General features: G+C 41.9%; 1 protein-coding gene across 3 annotated transcripts in view; it reads left to right on the top strand.

Moving 5' to 3' along the window:
• CPNE7 (copine 7) overlaps positions 1–23,019 on the top strand; it is a 1,149,025-nt gene that overhangs the window by 712,284 nt on the left and 413,722 nt on the right. For all 3 annotated transcript variants that reach the window (XM_069635582.1, XM_069635584.1, XM_069635583.1), the window contains exon 5: positions 15,320–15,394. In XM_069635582.1, coding sequence (XP_069491683.1) covers positions 15,320–15,394 — 75 coding nt within the window. The remainder of the gene's footprint in view (positions 1–15,319; positions 15,395–23,019) is intronic.

The following is a 23,019-nucleotide window of genomic DNA, read 5'->3' as shown; positions in this document are numbered from 1 at the left end:
ACTTTAAATAAGGGATATATGAAAGTTCCCAAGACCCTTTAATATAGATTTCTAAATCAGTCTCTGTGAATAAGATGAAGAAATGCACATCAATCAGTACAATCAGGCCTCCAGATAAGTGTCATTCAAGACCTTTTTATGCTCTAAAATCGTGTAAATATCTTTTCATACCTAGCATTTACACAACAGTTGAGAGCAGAGAGCAGGTGACTTAACAGAAACCTGAACACATCCTTTGATTCTTGTCTTCATGGATGATATTGAAATCCATGGAGCAGAGTCTAGAAACAGACATTTATTCAATGCCGTTCTTAAAAGGCTTAGTGCACACAGATCACACCGTGAGATAAGGAAGGGTTTGTTTCTGTTCACATCGTGTTGTGTTTTGTGTCTGTAGATGCTGAAGGAGAGAGCCATTATGCATGCATATGTATGTTACTAGCATTTTAGGATCCTATCTGTAGTCTCATGGAAAACAGTTACAATTGGTAAATATCCATTGCAACAAACAAATTGTGAATGTGTTCAGTGAATGTGCGCTTGGACTGCAGAAAAATATTTTTAGGAGGTCTTATGTTGTGTGCATTTACCACCAAGATTTGTTTAACTGTTTGCAGTCCTTTTCGGCTTTTACTTCCTCTTTGGGCGATTTCTAAGTGCAAATAATAAACTGTTGTTTGCCTGGATGCTGCACCCTTAAGTGAGTATTGCGGCTGCTGCAATATATATTCAAATTTTCTTTTTGGAAAACACTTAGGTGGAATGCGCTTCAGGCAAAATAATATATCCGTCACACCAGCAAGTTCACTTTTTAAGTAATATTTATTTTTTGCATTAGTAGCATGCAATATACTTTTTTCCAAACATTGATTCACAAACTGATAGTTTTTTTGCCTCTCAACACGTGTTCCCCCACGTCTTATGCTCGTGGTTCATCAGGAGAGATGCTAAATAAAGAAAGAATATGAAAGAAAGTAAGAAAAGATGAATGAGTTATGTTTACATTTATTTTAATAATTAAGTAGTGGTGGTGGTGTGTTGGGTGAGCAACCCTGATTACATTAGCCTATTAGATGCACTCACCTAAGTTCCTTATTGAGTAAACATATCTCTGATTAATAATTCCTCTTTCGTTTTGTCTCTCTCATTTTTATGAGTTCTTTTATTAGTAAATTTCTGTAAACAATGAGAGAGGGTAACATCAGTTTAACCTGACTCTTTGTATCATTTTTCAAACTTCATTCAAATGCCCTCTTCAAAGCAGTCACATTTATTGTAAGGGTAGAACTACTGTGAAGCTCTCCCCCAAAGTTCCAGAATACTAAATTTTAAAATGCTGTTCACACCCAAAATTATCTGAAAGAAATTAGATTAAATTGAATTACCTTTTATTTTTACTCGGTACGATTGCCTTCAGTCCACCATAGTCCGCGCTACCTTTCTGTGCTATTTTCTATCCTTTATAAAGGCCGCGATCGCGTAACGTATGACGTCACAGCGTCATGTTGCGCGATGACATCACACGTCACGCCTTTACGTTCGGCGGCCATTTTGATTCTCTATTTCTGCCATGAAACCATAGTGATTCCTTTTTATAACGTTTGCCTAGTTCGAATGTGTCCTTCCTATGGATCCTTTCAGACGGGTCCATTATTTTCAAATCAAAGTAAAAAACAAAGGAAAGCCAAGAAAGAAAATAATTAATAGAGCAAATTTGAGAAGAGACTTATTTCAAATTATAAGCATAAGGTTAAAGACATTTTTTAGGAAAAAAAATAAAAAACTGCAATTCAACACATATTTTCATAAAACATGATAAAAAGAAGATATATCAAGACATGATAGTGCTTATAACTTTTTGGATACAATTTAGACAGCCTTGCATTCTATTTTCATAGTTCAGCTTTCTATAGCCAATAGGCCATCTCATGTTCCGAATTCAGGCCAGAGTGACATGTGTCCAGAATACAAATCCATTTGGCTTCTCTTCTTCTTAGCTGGACCTCTCTATTTACACCTCTTTCCATTGTGTCAACTCTTTCAATGCCTAAAAATGTAATTTCTTTTATCTCAGATATTTCATAATCTTGATTATAATGCACTGCCATAGGGTATATTGTATCATTATTCTTAATGGCTCTTAGATGTTCTTGAAGTCTGATTTTCAATGTTCTGATAGTGCTTCCTACATATCTTTTTTTGCAAATGCATGTAATCGCATAAATCACATATTTTGTGTTGCAATTGATGTATTGTTTTATCTTTTGATATCTTCCATTTGGTAGTCTTATTTCTTTAGTTCCATTCTCCATTTGATTACAAATTGCACAATTCCCACAGCTGTAGGTTCCTGTCAGTGCTGGCACTTTAAGAAATTGACTGAGAGTCTCAGTTTTTTCTTCTTTGAGATGACTTGGGCTGATTTTTTTGCTTCATTGTTGGAGCTCTTCGATAGATAATCTTTGGTTTGGCTTCTATATTGTGTTTAATAGTATCGTCGCTTTGTAGAATATTCCAATGTTTTTTCAGAAGCTGCTTTAAAATGTATGCCTCACTATTGTAAGTGGTAATAAAGTCTACCTTTGATTCTTTGTTTTTCAATTTTGGTTTATCTTTCAGCAATTCAGTTCTGGGTATTTTTTCAGCTCGTTTTATAGCTCTTTCAACTTCTTCAGTTTTGTAGCCTCAGATGGGCTGTCTTAGGGCCCGATTCATGGAATTATTTTTGCAGTAAATGGGGACTTTGCACGCCAAACTGTGTGCAAAATCCCTTTTGTCGATTAATTGAATTAAATGTCTGGCACTTTTTCATACCTTGCGGGGACTTTTCGCAGGCTCTGCCAGGGACGTCATTTCTCCCTTGCGACCTCTGTGGTCACCCTAGCGACCTCTAGAAAAAAAAAAGATTTTTTTGTTTTTGTAATGCAAGCTCATGGGCTGTGGCCAGCACCATGTGGCTCTTTACTTCTGGAGTGGATGGCTTTCTTGTTAAAGCCCCTTAAAAATAGAAGAAAAGGAAGAAAAGGAGTGCCACAAGTCTAACACTTTCAGCACTGACCCTAAATAAGAAAGATTAGGAATACCAAATAATGTGTCTTTCTGGAATTCTATACAATCATTGCTAGACTCTTTAAAGATTTCTTTCAGGCACATTTCCGGGGGTGAGTCACTGATTTAGTCTGTTCTTAAATGCCTCAACTCAGCCTTTCATCCTTCTGAAGTTGATAAATGAGTACCAATACAGGTTGGGTGATATTGGGTGTACATTTTTTCTATATAAAGTGCTTAAGCGGAAGTGCTATATAATAAAACATCATTATCATGTGGTTTGGTTGTCTGCCTGCATTCACAGTAATTTGGAAATATGGACCTATGCACACTGATCTTAACGATACATATGGCGATCCATTCTTGTATGAAATGTACATCACATTATAGTGATATCGTAACCATATTTTTTGTAGTGTACAATGCTATGTGATAGCACTTCCTGTTTTGTGAATGAGTGAAAGGTCGCGTTCCACCGCATCCCGTGATATCACCTCGGGGCGGGGTCAAATGACATCACTTCCTGTGATGTCACCTGGCAGTCAAGGGTCGTGTGATGTCATTCCGCTACCCCTGGCATTTTGGTGAAAAGACTTCCCTGAGCTCTGCACGTCTCTGCGAGCGGCCGTGTGCCTTGTGCGGATACCATGCAGCACGTTGGCGTGGCTTGGTTCGCAGAGGGCAGGGAAGAGGGCGGGACTCCTAAAATGATGAAGAACATGGGAAAATGTCGGTGTTATGCGGGACAGCCCGCAAACAGTCCATCGCATGGCCACTATTGCACAGAACGATATGTATGCATGGATCCAACCACACAACCTCTTGGCAGGGAAATGGCCACACAAAGCCCTCATCCGATCCACCACCAGAAGGCAGTAGTATAGACACTTGCGAATGGGAATTTCTGCGCCCTATTCTATGCATCGGATCCTTAGTGTTTATTGTTATCTTTCTCTGAGTGCCATGCATTGGATTGTGGGAGGACGGTCGGCAGCCGATATGCCATTCCCTTAGGCTATGTCGGCATGTGGGAGTTGGTGTATTGGGAGGTGCTGTTTTCATTGCTTGTTGAGTGTAGGTTAATATTCTGTCTATTATGTGAAGAAGATTTTTCCTGAATTCGGGTGTACAGGTTTCCATTGGTAGCGTGTTCCAGTGTTGGGCCAGCCCAGTGAGAAACACATAATGTTTGTGGCCTGACATGTCTGTGTCATTACATATTGTTGAACCATATGCTGTATGTGGTATCGGGGCAGCTATCTACTACAGCATTTCCAATTTTCTGACATATCTTTGATGTGACATTTTTGTGTCTGACTTTTTCCCATCAAGATATTTGTTTAGCATGCTATTTTAGTGTTAAGACACTTCTGTTGCATTGCTCTTCATTTGTGTGGCCTTCCCGCGTTGGGGAAATGTAATGTCCTGGAACTTCTTAAGAGTATGCATTTCACACTCATGTCTTTACGAGGCCCGGTATTTTTGTGGCATTTAGTTGCTCTTTGTTTCTTCTTAACAGTTGTTGGTCTTGGCCATGAGGAGAGGGTGGCTGGCACAGATCTTTCTGATGTTGGAGAGGCAATACATCAGGGATGTGGTGCTGAGGTGGTGGTGATGGTGATGAAAGTAACCAGGCTCACCCAAGTCTGAAAGGGAGCCTCCAGGTTCCGTGCAGCAGGCAATGGGCGTATAGTGTTCACCAGGGAATCAATGGATGAGGACAGACTGGGGGAATGCCTACGAAGGAACGTAGGTACATTTATTTAAAGATGTCTTGTTTGCATTTCGACACTGGGACGGATAGACAGGAGGCAGTCAGCCCCTTTGGCTTGACGGTGAGAGAAGGGGGGACACTTAGGAGCTTTTTGTCAGTATATATTCAGGTTTGGTGTTTGTCTGTTGTTCAATCCCCTCATCTCCCTTCATGTACCATTTCATTCAGGCCTTCATTTACAGGATCCGTGGCAGTAACTCTCTCTATTTGCTCCACCCACCTTGAATGCCAGAGTGTAATACTGGAGCAAAATCGGTAGAGTTCATCACTCTGTGTCCTCCCCATAGCCCATATACTCTGAAATGTCACCACAGGCCTCGTCAGGCATGACGCTCTCTCCATGTGGGTCTCTATGGTGCATACACCCAACCACCCTAGGATCACACCGCAGGAACTCTAGCCTGGACTTGACCACCTTAGGCTAGGAGAGTGTCACAGGCTGTACCATAGCACCAGAGAGAGGAAGACCTCCCTTAAACCCTGATGTCTTTGCCATAGCTGTCATGAACCATCGAACTCGCCCCTTCTGGGCCTTCTGGTCCCTGACACATCGGGCCTTACACTCCATAATACTACCAACATGGCAGCAAGCTCAGAACGCTGCTCGCCAGTCTTCACGTTCTACACAGCGTCCTCTATAAAGAAGCCACACTCCCGCGGCCCCGCGCGTCTCAACGCTGCTACTAGCTGTGATCGGACGTGTGCTCCGAACCTTCTCCCCTGGCCATGGATTCCTTTCTCCCGACTTCTTCCCTCTTTCCTACTTCCCGGAATCCCTGTGCCGCTTCCGCGTGCCCCCAACACCTTCTTGAATACTCCTGGAGTTTACCGTGATCCTGGACATCGAAGCTGAACGTAATCTGGAAGCCGAGGACGGCCAAGCGGGCTTATTTAAGTCCCAAACCATACGAAAGAAGACTCCACCTAAAGAGGACATCAGGTAACACAGACAGGTGAGAAGGGGGGAAACCTGTGACAATATCAGCCTAGGGAAATAAAGGGGTGGGCACTAGATTGTGCCCCCAGCTCCTCTTCTGCACAACTCACTGGGCTCCCAGGTAAATGAAACCCAGCTAACAGTGAGCACCTGTTTGTGGGTAGCCGATTTTTAGGTTCATGGACAACCTCCAGTTGCCCATGGTTTTACCAAAGACAACCATGGACAAAGTCCATGGACATCCAAGGCGCATCCCTGCTTTTGGCCATGTTTTACCATTGACACTCATGGATAGTAAATTGCTCAGTGACAGACCACGGACAACCATGGTCTGGTGGAGCACACAATACCATGGACAAATATGGCTGTCCATGATCCTGCAGATATTGGAAGCCCATGGACAACCATGGATAATCATGGTTTTATGCTGCCCATTGTATCATGGAAATACACGTCCCAGATCCTGAAGAGTTCAGATAACCACAAACAACCCTGCACATAGCATCATTTGAATGGTCTGGCATGTTTATTTACCCATTCTTCCTTTTATCTGTTGATATAACATTTTTTTGATTTAAAGTGCCTTGCATAACCATGATAATCATGGTTCGCAATAGTTACCTTAGAAGAACACAGTTCCCGGAAGCATTGCTGGTGGAAACAGCCACTCCCTTATGACTTTTGCCTGCCCACAATACCAGAGTAGTACTACTGGAAAAGTAAATACCATGCCAATAACATTGAAAACACACCTTTTTATAACAGAACAGGTCTTCTTGTAGAATAATACATGGCTGAGCACTGCAAGTGCACACCTCCTAAGAACCTGCACACACCAGGATGACTTTATGAATGTTAAAGTGAAAAGAGTTAAATACTGCTACATGAAAATAAACATTACTATGTGCACTGTGAACTATTTTAGATGCGCATTTATTCTTGTAGGAAAGGAAACCTAACACTCTGTAACTGTGCAAAGATATTCGACTTGGCCCTCGTGAGCAGAACATGCAGTTCTCTATCCTGGTAGTAGAGGTCCCCAGATCTGCATATTGCATTAAATGTATGCCAGCTGTGCAGCAGCTCCTGGAGCATTTCCAAGTGCTGAATGGGATTGCCACAATAAATTATCTCAGGCCCAAATAACCGGACAGACTCAAAGAATATGGCAAAATACTGCTTTATTCTCAGTGCAATAAAGTAGGGAAACCTGGCAAACAAATAAATTGTAGCTCACACACCTTCAATGCACTTCAGTTGCGCAAAAGGTTTTATACCTCAACATATGTCAGCTATGACATCATCCTACACGGCTAACAGTAAAAACCTACTGGGTAGAGGGATTTGTTAAGGGAAACGTATACATATAGTTTATATGAGTGTTAATATCATCATTGGATGCCTCTTATCTGGTAGGCATGCCTTGAATATCCTCTAACTATGTAAAATACAGATAATAATGCAATACCAGCAGCGGATAGGTCTGTGCAACAATGTATGGTCCACCCTCATGATTGGTTGGCACTCTCTTACCAACCTTGGACATTCGGCTTGTTAGCAGCACGTGCACAGTGAAACCTATGTGAATGGGAACAACATCAGAAAGCCTTTCTTAGGTAATTAGCCTACCATCTCCAATCAGTTAAGCCCTAAGCAAAGGCTTCTTCTTTGTAGTTGACCTTGCTGACTGTTCCCTTCCTCAGAACTTTAAAGGGTGTGAAGGTACATTGCTATCTTCGTCTGTAGCTTTATGAATAGGCCTTGTCTTCTGGTCTTGTACCATATGTGAGGCGACCATGATTTTGTCCATTCTGTTCTTTTATTTAGTGCTATTTGATTCAATTATATTGGGTGCTATTACTCCTCTTGGACTCTGGAGAGCTGGTTGCTTCGTTCTGCATGTGCTTTCTGCATCTTTAACTGTACAATACTTGGCACTCACAATTATTCACTCCTTTACATGGCTCATCCTCTTTGACTACTTTCGAGCCTTGCAGTTGCTTTTTGCTGTGGCATCCTTGATTCTGAGCCAACCAAATATCCTTTGCTCTTTCACAAATCTGTATTTTAGTGCCTGTTAGCACTGCAGCTTTGGTTTTCCTTCTCAAGGATTCCTGCTTACTTTGATATGATGCGGACATTCATTTTCTCAACATGTCTGCTGTACTCGCATTCTATTTCCTACTTTATCAAGCTTCTACGTTGTCTCATCTACCTTGCGTTTCTGCATATATACATCTACTACATCTCTTGTTATTTATCTTCTTAGTGAATATGGTTTTCTTCATATTCACATATATGTTTACTTTGTTACTTCAATTTCATCTACATTCTTTAGATATCCATACATCAGATTTAGTGTGCCCACATATCTTCTCTCTTTAGTGGCGTCACTTCATATCTGTCAGACTTTACTTATAGTTCTTCTATATCCAGTGATGTCTGCAGCCCTGGTTCAAGGGTACATTTGATATGGTTGTCTGAGTGCATAACATCTCTCATACCTCTGATGTTTTATTGGGACGATACCAGGTGTCATTCACTCTGTTTTACTGCTGTTCTTCCAATATGACGCAGGTGAGGGGGTGGGCTCTACAAATTACATGTTCTTCTGCCTCTCTACACACCTATTCACATTTCACTCTGTTTGTTCCAATAAACAATTGTTTGCAGGGTGCAGTTATGGGGGAAGCATTGGGCTTGGTCTGAAATTACATTTAATGTTAGACGGGTGAGATTTCAGAATTGGGACTCCTTTGAGGGGTTTAAAAAAAAAACAATAACTAGTATTTTATTGTTAACAGAAACACAAACTTTCCTTGGAAACATTAGCACCCTTTAAGATTTAAAACATATTTGTAAAATAAAGAAATGAACAAAACCAAAGACGCATGTATTGGAACTTGGGAAAATCATTGTCAAATTAGATTGGAGATATGGAGCCTGACCAGGTATGATAAAGGGCAGCTCCAGTTCTCTGTCCTTGTATACCACTGTTATGCAGACAGAAAACATGGATGCAATTACCCTGATTCATGGACAGAGCATGGATACAAATATCTGGGACAGACAGAGCAGTGATGGCCATGTACATCAATGGACAGCTCCGTTTATCCAGGATACCAAGCCGAGCCGAAGGTTGCCTGTCCACGTGTACCCCTTTTACACAGACAGAGACCATGCAGGAAATGAGCAGGGTTCATGGACCATTCATGGACACAGATACCATGAACACAAATCAGACAGAACTGGGATGGCCATGTATGAACATGACTATACATGGACAGATCTGCTTAACCATGACACCTAGACAACCGAACAATATAGTACTTTTGGGGAAGTGAGGGGGAAATATATGCCTTGGACCACTCTATCCTAGTGTCCTTATTTAACCTTCAGCTCATTGCCAGATCATGCTTCCCTTCCATGGTATCCCTGGATTTCTCGTCACATGCTCGCCCCCTCAATCCCTCTCTAGATTCCTTCTTCCTCTAGAGTTCCATGGTTCTTGTCTCTCTAATCTTTTACAAGATACTCACGCTCAGAGCAAGAGGCTCTGTAAGTGGCTGTTCTGCTGGGAGTGCTGCTGGAGTCCTGTGAAGCCATCAAGAAGCCATTAAGGAGAACGTATCTTATGTGGCCCCGCCCACCTTTCCAAGAAGCCCTTAAGAAGTGGTGGCCATGCGCTAATGCGCGCGCACTCAGAGCAAGTGGCTCTGTAAGTGGCTGTTCTGCTGGGAGTGCTGCTGGAGTCCTGTGGAGCTATCAAGAAGCCATTAAGGAGAACGTATCATTTGTGGTCATTTGTCTTTTTCCTGTCATATACTGTATACTGCATACTGTTTTAGTACATATAAGACAATTTTAATAGTGCAATAGTGTAATGACTGACCATTTGAGAGAGCTGGAAATGCATAAAAATCTTAGAAATAGACGCAAATGCATACATAAGGTCATTACATGTCCCAATATACCACCTTATAATGGCAATCCCATTACTGCATACTTCCCCAAATCTGTCCATTCTCAAGCATCTGAATGTGCCATCACTGTGAGAAATGCGCTCTTGTTGGCTGAAACTACTGACAATCTGATACTAGAATTATCCAGTGAGTTGGGTTTTGTGAGAATAAAACTCTTAAATGATGTACTGGGTGGGTCCTTGCCCTCCCCGCCGGAGCATGCTTCAGGTGAGGGTGCCCTTGTCCACCCCACTGCAATTCCTGTTGTTGTGGTGAAAGTAGCTGACAATAACCAATTGCTGTCTGGATCAACTGCCCATATTGATGGTGTTAACAACTCATCCGAAGCAGCACCGGTTTTATCTGCTGGTTCACCTTCTTGTGTGTCTCAGAACCCTTGCATAAAGCAAACGATCGATCAATCTAACTCTCAGAGGAAATGGAACTTGAATAGTTAGGCCAAGATCTAGATCTCTCGCTCGGAGAGCCCATTGCTACTCCTTTATATTTCACTCCTCCATCAAAGCTAGTCAATATTACTCAACCGAAAGGCCTCATCTCTGTTGCTCTCTGACCCAGTGACTACAATTGCTATAAATCCTCCTGGCCCGAAGACTAGTGCTCCTTGCATTTTCATGTTTAAGTCATCCACTAAAACACGCCATCCTTCTCACATGATACCTACACAGGAGGTTACCAATGACCCTGGTATTGTGAAGGATGACAGAGAAAATGATCAGAGCATGACGTCTGATGATAAATTTGAAGCCCTTGAAAATTTGCTATCTCACCTATTGGCCAAACGAAACTAGAAACGAAAATTGATATTCAATCACTTTTGATTCACACTAGTGTAAGGAGGAAATGTGGCGCGCAGTGCACAGTGATGAATCTTCCTCCCTAATCCATACCCCTTCCCCAGTGCAAACCGATCGCGATAAAGGACACTCAAAATGTCCAACGCGCCAAATCACTAGAGCGCAAGTCGCGACTACGGAATCGTGTTCATCATGCTTTTATGTATGGTAAGCGACGTGCACTCAATAGTAAACGGAATCTTTTGTACAACCATTCTTTTCCTGGTAATGTACCACAGACCACGAACAATGTTTCCGCGCACATTGAACCTAATGTTATTGTATCCAATACTGAACCATCTGGAATACCAACTCGTAATAACAGTGAGCGCACCATAGCTGGTGCAAAATCTGCCAAAACAAGTAATACTCAAAGTTCTAAACAAAAAAAAATAATAATAACTATTGCTCCCAGTCACACTGAAAATAGACAGCTGACTCTTCCCAAGGAATGGATTACAGGTAATAGTGCTGTAGAAGATAATCTCTCTCACAACTCTGGTACATCAATTCCAACTAAGTCTGACACAATGGCAGCGCTACAATTGACACAAATTCCCGTAGATCAGCCTCAATGTCCACTTAATAGATCTGCGATATTGAAAATATTCCATGCAATCATACCATTGAGAGTTATAACCTCAAATGACATTCGGCTAGTCGACCAAATTGAGCTCAGCAACCACTATACATCTAATGTATGTTTTAAAACTGATGCTACCCTTAACTACATCATGGGCTTTGAAGAACATCTTCTTCAAGTTGGTTACATCGCCCAAAGAGTTAATATTCCAGTTACAAAAAGGAGCTCTGCTATTCCAAGAATCGCTGTACCATCTGTAACTTGGTAATAGATTCCAAGCAGTGTACCCCACATAAAACTGGGTTACCAGTTACATCATGTTGTCATGGAAATGAAGTGTCCCGTAAAACGAAAGTAGATGATACCCATCCAAACACTACTACCAATAATCCACATAAGGATGTACCTGAAGGATACTGGCAATGGATACCCTTAACATTCAAAGAACACTTCTCTGGCACACGCAATTGACCTGTGAACCCAGAATTCCTTTACTCATGGAGCACTCGTGACCACTCACACATCTTTGAAGCAGATGAACTTTTGAGTAACATTGATATGTTCTCAATTGTGGCCCTGCAAGAAACTTGGGTCACAGCTGAGTTACAGATTGATGACAGATGTACTGTTCATGAAGTTGCCATAAAAGGCCATCTAGGACATCCGAAGGGTGGGTTACTGATATCTGTACAGGCCCCTTGGTCAATTGTGAAATTGCCTCAATCGACACAATGTATTAATTGCAAAAATATTGCAGTATGCAATTAACATAATCATAATAAAAGTATACGTTCCACCTAAGATGTCGCTTAACTTAGAGAATACAAAAACAGTTGAAAGGATCATAAAGGTCTACTCTCATCAGCTTCCTATTTGGCTACTTTGTGATTTCAATGCCAAGATTGGTGAGATGATGCCAATTGAACAATTGACCTCTCATTCTCATAAATCTGAGGCTATTAAACCGGCTTTCAACACACAAGGTAACAAATGGCGCAAGTCATTACAACCCTATAATTTAGTGCGATTAATTGGCTGGTCGCTGAGTGAACCTCACACAGCACCATCAAGAATTGAGGGATACTCTGCTGTGACCGTTGATTATATCTTTTCTAACCAATTGGGTATGCAATACATCGTAGCCATGGGTGTAGTTGGTCGCGATGAGAGTGACCATCTTCCATTATGCCTCCTCATTTATACCAAGTATGGAAATAAATCAACAACGGAACATGATAGGAATGGTTAGATATCTCTCAATGAAAGCCTTAATCGAATCCAGAGAAAAAATAACAACATGCAGGAAGCACATAACACTGCCCAGGCACTACTTCCCGATTTTACACGATCTTGTGCATTGGCTTCAAATATCGATGATGCAATGATCTCGAACTTTTCAAAAATCATGGTTGAAATTCAAAGTAAAGCCATTGAACAAAGATCTCACAAATCAGTTTTTGAAAGAGCTAATATCTTTCTGCCCTCAAGAATTGGCAATGACAAAATGATCCAAATTGCAAAAAGAAATCTGCGCCGTGAAATTAAAAGCATTGTGCACCATGATAATGTCAGGTTCCCTGTGTCTTCAATCACAGCCCAAATCCATGCTCTAAAATGCTCCTACAGAAGTTGGCTCAAAAACCATAAAAAAGAACTGGAGTCACATTTATGGCAGAAAATTGCCAGACTAGCCTTATCGGGCGATGGCAATGGGATATGGAAACTGATTGCAAAGAATAGAAAACGTGAACTCACCTTAAACTGTATCAATGAAGATCCATGGGCTAAACATATCCAATCCACCTTTGGTCGAGCCAAATCCACAAACACGATCCTACTGATCCCTGCAGTACCATGGGAATGCAAGGCTTCAGTTTTAGATATCATAACTATCATCGATAGATTAAAATCTTCACATGCTGCCGGTCCCAACAGAATTTTCCACCTTGTAATTAAACGAGACCCCCCATTATGGGGCGCTGCCCTACATCTACTATTCTCTCACATTGCCCAACATGGTATACTTCCTCCATCTTGGAAATCCAATAACATCTTGACCATACACAAGAAAGGGGCCTGGGACGATCCATCTAATTTCCGTAATGCTAGCTATGCTTGACTCTACTTCCAAAATCTTCACAAATGTCTTCTTATTTGAGTTGAACAGTTGGATTGCTGACAATAAGATCCTGCCAGCAAACCAAATAGGCTTCAGAGACAATTCAAGCACTTCACATAACCTGCTCATACTGACTTCTGCAATTGAACACTCTTGGTAGCAACGTAATCTAGATGTACACTGCGCATTTATTGATTTTTCCGCCGCATTCGACACTGTTTGTAGGAATCAGTTGTGGAGGAAATTGGATGCCGGGGGGATTCCACTTGGCTTGCTCTGTATGTTGATGATCTTGCATGTAGACACCACTGTTCGCGTGTGCCTAAATGCAGTGGGCAGTTTATCAAAATCCATGGCTACCCATTGTGGAGTCAAACAGGGATGCATGATTGCGGCCATCCTATTTAACTTATATCTAGCTGAAATGTCTGCGGCATTTCATATCCATGCTGCAAACCCTGTAAAAATTAAGAACGTCCCTATAGGCTGGCTCGCATATGCAGACAACCTTATACTTATGGACTATACGCCAGCAGGCTTACAACTGATGTTGAATGCCCTAGCTACATATTCAGAAGCTAATGGTTTTAAGATTAACATCGCCAAAAGCAAAATTATGGTCTTTACCCAGAAACATCGACCCAAAAGCTTCCGATGGACCTTATCTACCGAACCGCTGGAGTAAGTATCATCCTATAAATATCTAGGCCTTCTTGTTGATGAGAAATTGAAATGGGACTTGCACTGGGCTGAACTGAAAAGAAAATGTGTGATATCCGTTAATGCCCTAAGTGCATTAATTGGACACAATAATGGGTACTGCGCATCTGCTGTTCTGTCCATTTACAATGCTAAGATCTTGTCTATGCTGTCATATGCTGTTGCAATTTGGGGCCAAAAATACAAGAAACGTTTGGTTGTTTTTGAAGCAAAATTACTGAGGAGGCTATTTTGCCTCCCCCAATGCATCAGCATGGAGTACCTCTACCTAGAATTTTACCTAAAGGGTATATGGAATGTGTATGTAGCCCAATGTGTACTGCTCTTTGAACGTCTACTTACAGTACAAACTGATAAAATTATTGTCCCCTATATGAAGGCCTTCTTAAGTATTGGCCTTCAATTGGTACTATGGGTGCCTTAAAGTGTATCCATAAGAAATGGTTACATGAGGGTAGCAATTCATTCCTATCTGGCCATGTTAAACATTGGTCGAAGATCAAATTACGTGAGGTTGCTTTTATGCAAAACATGCTTCATGTTGGGAGTACGACATACACTAGCAATTTTTGCAATGAAAGAATGGCACGTACATCTCCTCCGAGGTACATCACTGCTTATCCTAGTCCGTACATTTTTTGTACTTACCTTCTAATTACATTTAATGCGACAGAGGTCCTTTCGTCTAAAGGAAGGAAAAATCAATTTTACTACTCACATACATTTTGTCGCTTATGTGGAAATCTGGTATGCGAAACAATGTTTCACTTGATTACTGAATGTGAAAGTTTAGATTCAATACGCATGAAATTCTTCAAAGCTTATGATAATGCAACCACTATCAAAGAAATACCTTCTTTATGGATGGTTTTTATCCAGGGAAACGACATAAATCTAATTTATTTTATTGTCCGATTTTACATGCACTTAGTCAAAATTTTTAAATGTCTTTAATAAGTCTTGATCCTAACTTGTGGCTTTTATGTGAATCATGTAAATGTTTGTATATGAAGTGTATGTCATGTGTTATACAAAGCCTTGTTGCTGTTTGTATATCAAATAAAATAAATCAAATTTACAAGATACACACTTAGTTACCTAAAGACTGGGAATGAGAAGGGATATATTTGAGGCAAATAGAGGGAATTCAAATTCAAAAGAGAGCCCGAAGCTCCCATGAAAGGTGGTGGACAGAGAGACCAAGAGGGAGGAGGTAGGAGGAAAACCAGAAGTGTGCTGTGCATATGATGCCAAACCGACAGGCATCCCAATCACATGACCAGCTAATCTCCCTGTCTCTTTTTTCATTCTGCTCCCAGGTGATGGCAGAAGAGATTTCTGGGAACAACGGCTACGTGGAGCTCTCCTTCTGTGCGAAGAAGCTGGACGACAAGGTAATTCTTTTTGGTGGTTCACAGGGCCTCTAAGATGCGACTGCTGGAACATGAACCTTCTTACCTGATTTTTATTTGACATGATTTTGTTTGGTTTGTAAGAAATATGACTTCCAAACATATTTTATTTTAAATTGAAATAAGTAAGATGAATACTGTAGTATACTCTTTGATAGTCTTAAGTGAAACGAATATAATGTAGAAACACATTAGGTGGTATTTTAATGAAGAGTTTTTCTTCTTAAACTGTGTTTTTCAAAACTGGCTTTGCAGGAGATCTGCTTGTTGCAAAGTGTAGCAAACAGACAGATCATGGTACGGGACACCGATACTATGATACACTGAATACACCTCTTTGCGGTTGTAGTGTAGATTAAACTGTTGGATTGTGGTTCTTTGCATTGTTCACCGAATGAACAGAATAGACTTTTTGCATTGAAATCTCTTTCTATGTTTAGTAAACAAAGGCCAAATTAACTGGTGAAAAGAAAGGCAGACAGAGAAAGTATTTGTCTAGTTTTCTAATTTGTTGAAGAGCATAATTCACCGGAATTAAATAATTCCTATGAATTTTAACAATTCACAAGTCCGACATAATTTCTATTAATTATGGGTTTTGATGTTTTGCACTCATGAAATACTTGATATTTTATCTCAGAATTGTATTTAAGTGTCTGGCAGTAAAGACAGGAATCATTTGAATTGCATTGTGTATTTGAACATTGAAAATCTTGTTTTATTTGTGGATTCTTGATGTATCATGTAAAAGCTCTAGAGTGTTTAAAAAAAAGCATTTGATTGTGATGATAACTGAGATGCGAGATTCTAAGACTCCTCGGGGAGATTTGTTATTTCCATAGCGATTGTGGGGGCTCTTCTTGCCAATAGGATCCTCCGAGAAGGGAAATAACAGAAAAGCTGGAACAGCCGTTCAGCTTTCTCTAGGATTCCAATGTTCCTGATCCCTGCCGCACTACTGCAGGCAGTAGCAGCTGCACACATTAACTCACATCTTGAATCCAATGAAAAACTGGGGACGAACATTTGGTCTTAAGGCATGGCGGCGGCATAGTGTCCAGATGCCAAAGGTCCTGTGGAAGCCAAAAATTGAGAAGCTTTCCTACAAGTGGTGTTGCCCAACCTCTTAATGGCTCGACTGACTCGACAGGATTCGTAGAACTAGACCGCACCCAGAAAGTTCTGTATGACTGAACCTCAAGCATATGTAAAAATGGAAAAATCACATTTCCAACCCTGGTGTGAGCTGCTGTGAACTTCCACACTATTTCTCTTTGTTGCCTATGTGAAACAAACTGCACAACATGCGTGTTCAGCTTGACACATGCTAAAACAGTGTCTTGTAATAGCATAACAATTTGTTCAGCCTTTACAATAGAAAAACAAAATGTCATTGCACCTTCCCTGACAATGCAATCAGGCAATCCCTCCTATACTCATCGTTCTTGACGTTTGCGAGAACTCTGATCCATTTTGAAATAAAGTAGCGTTAAGCCCTATTTCTAATGATCACTAAACATAGTAAAACCGGCGAAGTGGAATGAACCAGTAATTACTCGCTACACTTGTCCGAGTCAACTCTTTTTTGGTGGCAGTCAATCTAGTTGGTGTCGCTTGTATGAATTTTGGATCCAAGCTCCTTTACTCTGTAGATCCCAAAAAACACCACTGCACCATTTTCCGAATCCTTCTGTACAAGCAAAATGGCCCCATTGATGTTACAGATCCCTTTGCTCTGGCTGCAGCTTTGCATAACCAATGTTATGTCCACTGTATAATCATAGTGCATATTACAGCGCAAGGTTTACACCGATGCTAAGAAAGCAGACATCTTGCTCTCCCTATCTCCTGGTTGCATATACAGCGTAAAGGTTCTGCTATGTGGCTTGTGTTCTTCTACGGCAGAGCCATCTCTATTGAATGCCTGCCAAGTACCATTGAGTAAGGTAAAGAAACAATGAAGATTTCAAAACTCATCTATGGCTGTTAACAAATATCTGTTACTTCTTGCCTGTGACTAACTGTGTGCTCCAGACATAGCAGTATTAGACAATCTGGAATCTGCACAATTTTCATGTAGACTAGTGTGTCAAGACATGTTATTTAATCATTTATTTATTGGCCATTTGTAAGGCACTTATACATCCAGTAAATTGTGTTTCAAAGCACCCACAGGGCAAAAGGAAGGGAACATGGGAATGAAAAACAAATATAACAATGAAAGAGGCAGATCTACTAGGCCTTGTGAGCATTCAGAACGTGCAAGTGCAGAGACAGAAGGGATGAGGGAGTGGGGGGGTAAATGCTAGGTGTATCAGGAGGGAAGTGCTAGGGAGTGAGCAGCTGTAAGTGCCTAGGTGGAGTGGTCAGCTGCCAATAAATAAGTGCAGGCTTGTGGTGACATAGGTCAGTGGGTGCCAAGGTGAAGTGCTGGGGGGGAGGCTGTAGGTGATTGGGGGTTGGGAGGCCAGGACCCGGGAGGACACATAAGGCCCCTGGTCACCAATCTCAGCAACTGTAGGATTTAGCAGAGGAAGGAGGAAAGGAAAGAGGAGGTGAAAAGGAAAGTCTTGAGAAGCGTCTGGAATTTGAGGAGATCTGACTCAAAATGAAGAGGAAGGGGGAGGCTGCTCCTGCTGAGGAAAGAGATCATCCACCAGCTCGCTTTTTAGCGAAGTGCTTAACACACAGAGAGTTGGTGCCGGAGGAACGTAAAGATCTAGAGGGAGAGTATTTAGTGAGAGAAAGTTGTAGATAGCATGGTCCCCGGCCTCAGACAGCCTTGTGAATGATGCAGAGGGATTTGAATTTGATCATTGCAGCAACTGGGAGCCAGTGGAGAGTTTTAAGGGCTGGAGAGATGTGGTCCCTGGGCTTGAGGTCAAGGATATGTCTCGCAGTCCTATCCTGAATTGGCTGCAGGGGTCGTAGAGAAGAAGAGGGTAGATTAAGGAGAAGGCTATTGTGGTAGTCTAGCCTAGAGAGAACCAGAGCTCTAGAGACATTGAGCTTCTGGGGGAAAGTGAGGAAAAGAAGAATTCCTTTGAGGAGGTGTAGATGAAAGTGGGACTTCTTGGCAAGGTCCTCGGTGTGAGGGATGAAGGAAACAGAGGAGTCGAAGATGACTTCAAGGTTTCTGGCTTCAGATGAAGGAGAAGGGGGAGGGCCCATAGAAGATTGCCAGAGTGAGGGACAGAAGCAGGAGCAGGAGTCCCAATAGGAAGGATTTCAGTCTTGCTGTCATTGAGGCAGAGATCATTGGAAGTGCACCTGAACTGGATGGCAGATAAGCAGTCAGGAATGATGGAGGAAGTAAGAAGACGATCAGAGGGAAGTTTGAAGAAGAGTTCTGTGTCATCTGCAAAAACTGGAAGTTCGGGGAGAAGGTGGAAATGAGGTGGGCAGGCGGAGCAAGATAGGTGTTAAGGAGCCAGGGAGAAAGGTTGAAGCCCTGGGGGATGCCACATGTGGAGATAGAGGTGGGAGAGGAGAAAGAGCCCAGAATAACCTGGGTTAGACGGTCACTTAGGAAGGAGGTCGGCCAGTCCAGAGCCCGCTCTTAGATACCTAGGGTATTGTGGAACCGTTTTAGGAAGATGGAGTGGTTGACCGTATCAAATGCAAAGGAGAGATCAAGTAGAATGAGAACAGCTGGAGAGTTGGAATCAAGAGATGCGAGCAGTTCCTCCCGGGTGTTCAGAAGAGCAGTTTCCATGCCTCTGGATGCTCGGAATCCAGATTGATGGTTGTGGAGGCAACCAACAAGTTCAGTGTGCTGGGTCATTTGGGGGAAGAACAGCTTCTCCAAGAATTTCCTAAGGCAGGGGGTGATATATAGGGGGCGGTAGTTGGCGTGACAAGATGGGACTGCAGAAGGTTGTTTCAGGAGGGGACAGATAAAGGGGTGCTTGAGGGCGGAGGGGAAAGATCCAGTACCAAAATTGTTGTTGCATAAATCAGCGAGTGCAGGGGTAACAGAGCCAATATTGTCGTTAATGGTTCTGGAGGAGCAGGGGAAACCTGTTGGGGGAGACCTTCATGGAGCGGACAACTCTGGTGACGTCATCAGGTGTGATAGGAGAGAAAGGCAGAGGGAGGATGGGAGGTCATAGGAGGCAAGAGAGTGGGAGGAGGACAGGGGAGAGGGATGCACGAGTGCTCAGGATGTCCTGAGTTTGTGCAATGGCGTGTGGCCAGTGCGTTGCAAAGGGCCTGGGAGGGAAGAGGTGAGGAGAAGACTGCAGCGGGGTTGGCTAGTTCCCTGCAGATTCTATTATTTAAAAACCACAAAAAGGAGCCACACCCCCAGCAGCGAGTTGTCGAAAAGAAAACCGTATTGTACAAAACAGTCAAAGAGTAGGACCGCCACCTCACTATTTTCCCTGTCTCTCACCCTTCCCCCTAGAAATTGTAGAATATGTTTCCTTTGCCGATGGTGGACAAGCATACAGATAGAGTTTCCAAAAATAAAAAAAGAGATAACCTCATTTATTTTTGGGGATTTTAGAAAAATCAAAAATGAACAAAATTGATTTGTACAGCTAAAAAATGCAATACAGCTTTCAGTCTAACAATGCGGTTAAACGAGCAATGGAGAATGCCCATTCAATGCCACGTGACCTCAAACGATTTTAGAGTCAAATTTTGAACACTGAACTACAGCGTATGAGCATTACAAAAATAACTGCACCAAAAAGTCTTTCAACTGTCACAGTCGCCAAAAGTCACCAAGAACCATCACCTGTGAATACCAATGTACTTGCAAACGATTCCTTTCCATTTTATTATTCCATATTAAAAGACAGACTCTTAAATAAGGCATATTCATGCACTCAAATGCAAAAACTCTGAAAAACATTGCAAAAACACATCACGTAACATAATCTATCAGATTCTGTCAAAGGGTGTCTTCTTCTCCTCCCACAATCATGTCAGCAAACACGGATCTGGCGTATACCTGGGGATTATAAATGTCTTTTACAATAAATGTTAAATTGCTCCTGTATAAGGAATGCAAAATAATACATCTTCCTACTCGCTTAATCAGAGATTCACCCCTTCCAGAACGTTCTGTGCAGTTTTAAAATCTCTGCTGCAACCTTTTCATACACATTGAACCAAAAGGTCATATACAAACATGTTAGTGATGTTCTGAGCTTTCTTTTTTAGATAATTAGGAAGAACGTTGCAATCACATCCATAACTACACCAGCTCCATGTCCTGTGCGCCAGTTACTAACAGTGCAGCAACTCTTAGAACAAGAAAGGGTGGCATTATATGCGTGATAAAAGAGAGGGATTCATCCAGCCTCCTCCATTTCAGGAAAACATAACATGCTTATATAATGGACACGATCATAGACAGTCCTCTCATCCAAACACGTTTTAGAGAATTACATGACTTATTGGTGGATGGTGAGCACAAATGAACCATATTATGCGAGTACATAGTTTAGGCATTTAACAAGGACACCAAAAGGCGATTCACATGTAGGTACACATGTAAAATTAATACATCGTATTGGAAGGTTTGACTAATATAGACATTATTTGGGCAACAAACGTGAAATAATATTGTGGATAGTTGAAACACATTTGTCTACCAAAATACACGGTCGACATGTTTCAGTTCCAGAACAACATTACTGAATGATCCTTCACCAGGGCACAAACATTTCACATGTGGGTGTGATGAACACTTCGGTGTAATGAACAAGTATGAAGTGCTTCTAGACTTCTTCATAAAGTAGAGTATACAGGCTATTGGGAAAGGGTGTCTTCTAATATTGGCGATACCATGTGCACTGTCTTCAAAAGCCCTTCAAAGGTGCTGATAAGTGGGAAAATTAATATGTAGACACAATCAATACGAGAAAATATTAATAGATCCCTACAAAGAAAGCAGTATATAGGCTCAAGCCATTTTAAAATGAAAGTGCAACCCAGTGCATATTGATTTGGGGGTACCGGAATTCTCGCACGATTACTTATCCGAATTAAAGCTAAAGGGAATGTGTAGGTGTGGGGTACGGATCCTGCAGTTTTAGCACTTTATCGGGACCTGAAAGCAGTGTGAGGTCATGATGAGAGTAGAGCTTTGCATTAACCTAATACCAGAGAGATAACATAAGTCCCTGTTTAAAATGGAATACATGGGATAGCTATTGAAAGGCTACCTGGTTGAGTTAGATATTGGCTTCATTGTGTGGGCTGGTCCATGGCATATTAGAGGCAAGAGTTAGAGGGGTATATTTAAGCAAAACAAAAGGGCATTTGTTATGACCTGCAAGTGGTCAAATAACTATCATAAGTAGAGGCTATTTCGTATGAGAAAGAAATACGAGGAAGTTGAGATTACTGTTTTAGGAAGGAAGGGAAAAAGGTTGGTGCCATTTGAACAAACAAAGGTTGGTTGCAGAGAGAGAGAGCGAGGGTTGAATGGGCACCTACAAATGTAGATGGAGTAAATCTACATATACCAGCCGCTCGATGAAACTAACCCACGCTACCAGCCAGGGTATCACTTATGCAATAATCATCCAGACTAAGGCTGAAGGATAGAAACCTCCCTCCATTAGCAATATTCAACTGTTCAACTTGGGCTACTGTACCACGCTCACAATCCCAGTAGTGTACTCAAGTACATGTGAGCTCTAGGAGTTTACTCTCCAGGTCCAGGCCAAAATCCACGGTGTTACCCAGTCCTCACAACAGATGTTTTCTCTATTGTTTGCCCTAGAACAGTTTTCTTACCCCACGAGTGATTAAGCATATTTGTTTATGAGACACGTTCAGGGTTGCACACGTTTTGTCTTCCCACTATCTTGGACATTCATCTGCATTGGGTGTCCTAAAAACACATGTAAGTAAATAAATTGTCATTATAGCTTTCACGCCCCGGCTGGCGGGCGTACATGGGCTTTAACGGCCTGCCAGCCCGAGCCTTGCTAGGCCCGAGCGAAGGGCCTTGGATGGCTGGAGCAGCGGGCAGGGATTGTGTATTCTCGCCTGCTGTTTCAGCCACCTGATTGGCTGAGCGCCCTTCATCGGGTGCGAATTGCACTTCAAACGCTACCACAAGAGAAATCTACAGACACCAAGTCCTAAGTACATGCGTAATGAGGCCCACGCCTTGGGTGTCTAAAGCTGACTCTTTGGTAGGAAGTGGAAAAGGTCCAGGAAGGAGGAACGCTAGGGGTGAGAGCTGAGGCAGGTACAATGGGTAGCAGAGGAATCTGGAAGTGTAAGTGATAATATAAACATGGATGTCTCATTGCTACAATGCAACAGTGGACTTGTCCATTGCTAGGGATCTGAGCCGGCTTATACCAATTCCGGGTCCTCTCACCCTCACCCTATAGATATATTTCATTGTAAATTCATTGTAATTATTACCTGCTTGTAAACCGAATATCTCCTTATGTAACTAATTATTACCTGTATGCAAACTGTATATCTCTTTGTGTAACTAAGCTTCGCATATACTTGTTCTGTTGCGCCCTGTTACCCTAGGGTATGCCGTGCTCTACAAATAAATAAACAAACAAACAACAAACAACCTGAACTTTCCAGAGACAGGACTGGGGAGCAGGTTTGGTTTGATGAGC

Source organism: Ambystoma mexicanum, chromosome 1q (assembly GCF_040938575.1).
Source record: "Ambystoma mexicanum isolate Mex_15411 chromosome 1q, UKY_AmexF1_1, whole genome shotgun sequence".
In the NCBI taxonomy this organism is placed as follows: Eukaryota; Metazoa; Chordata; class Amphibia; order Caudata; family Ambystomatidae; genus Ambystoma; species Ambystoma mexicanum.
The sequence above is the reverse complement of the archived record's forward strand: the minus strand, read 5'-3'. Positions and strand labels throughout refer to the sequence as shown.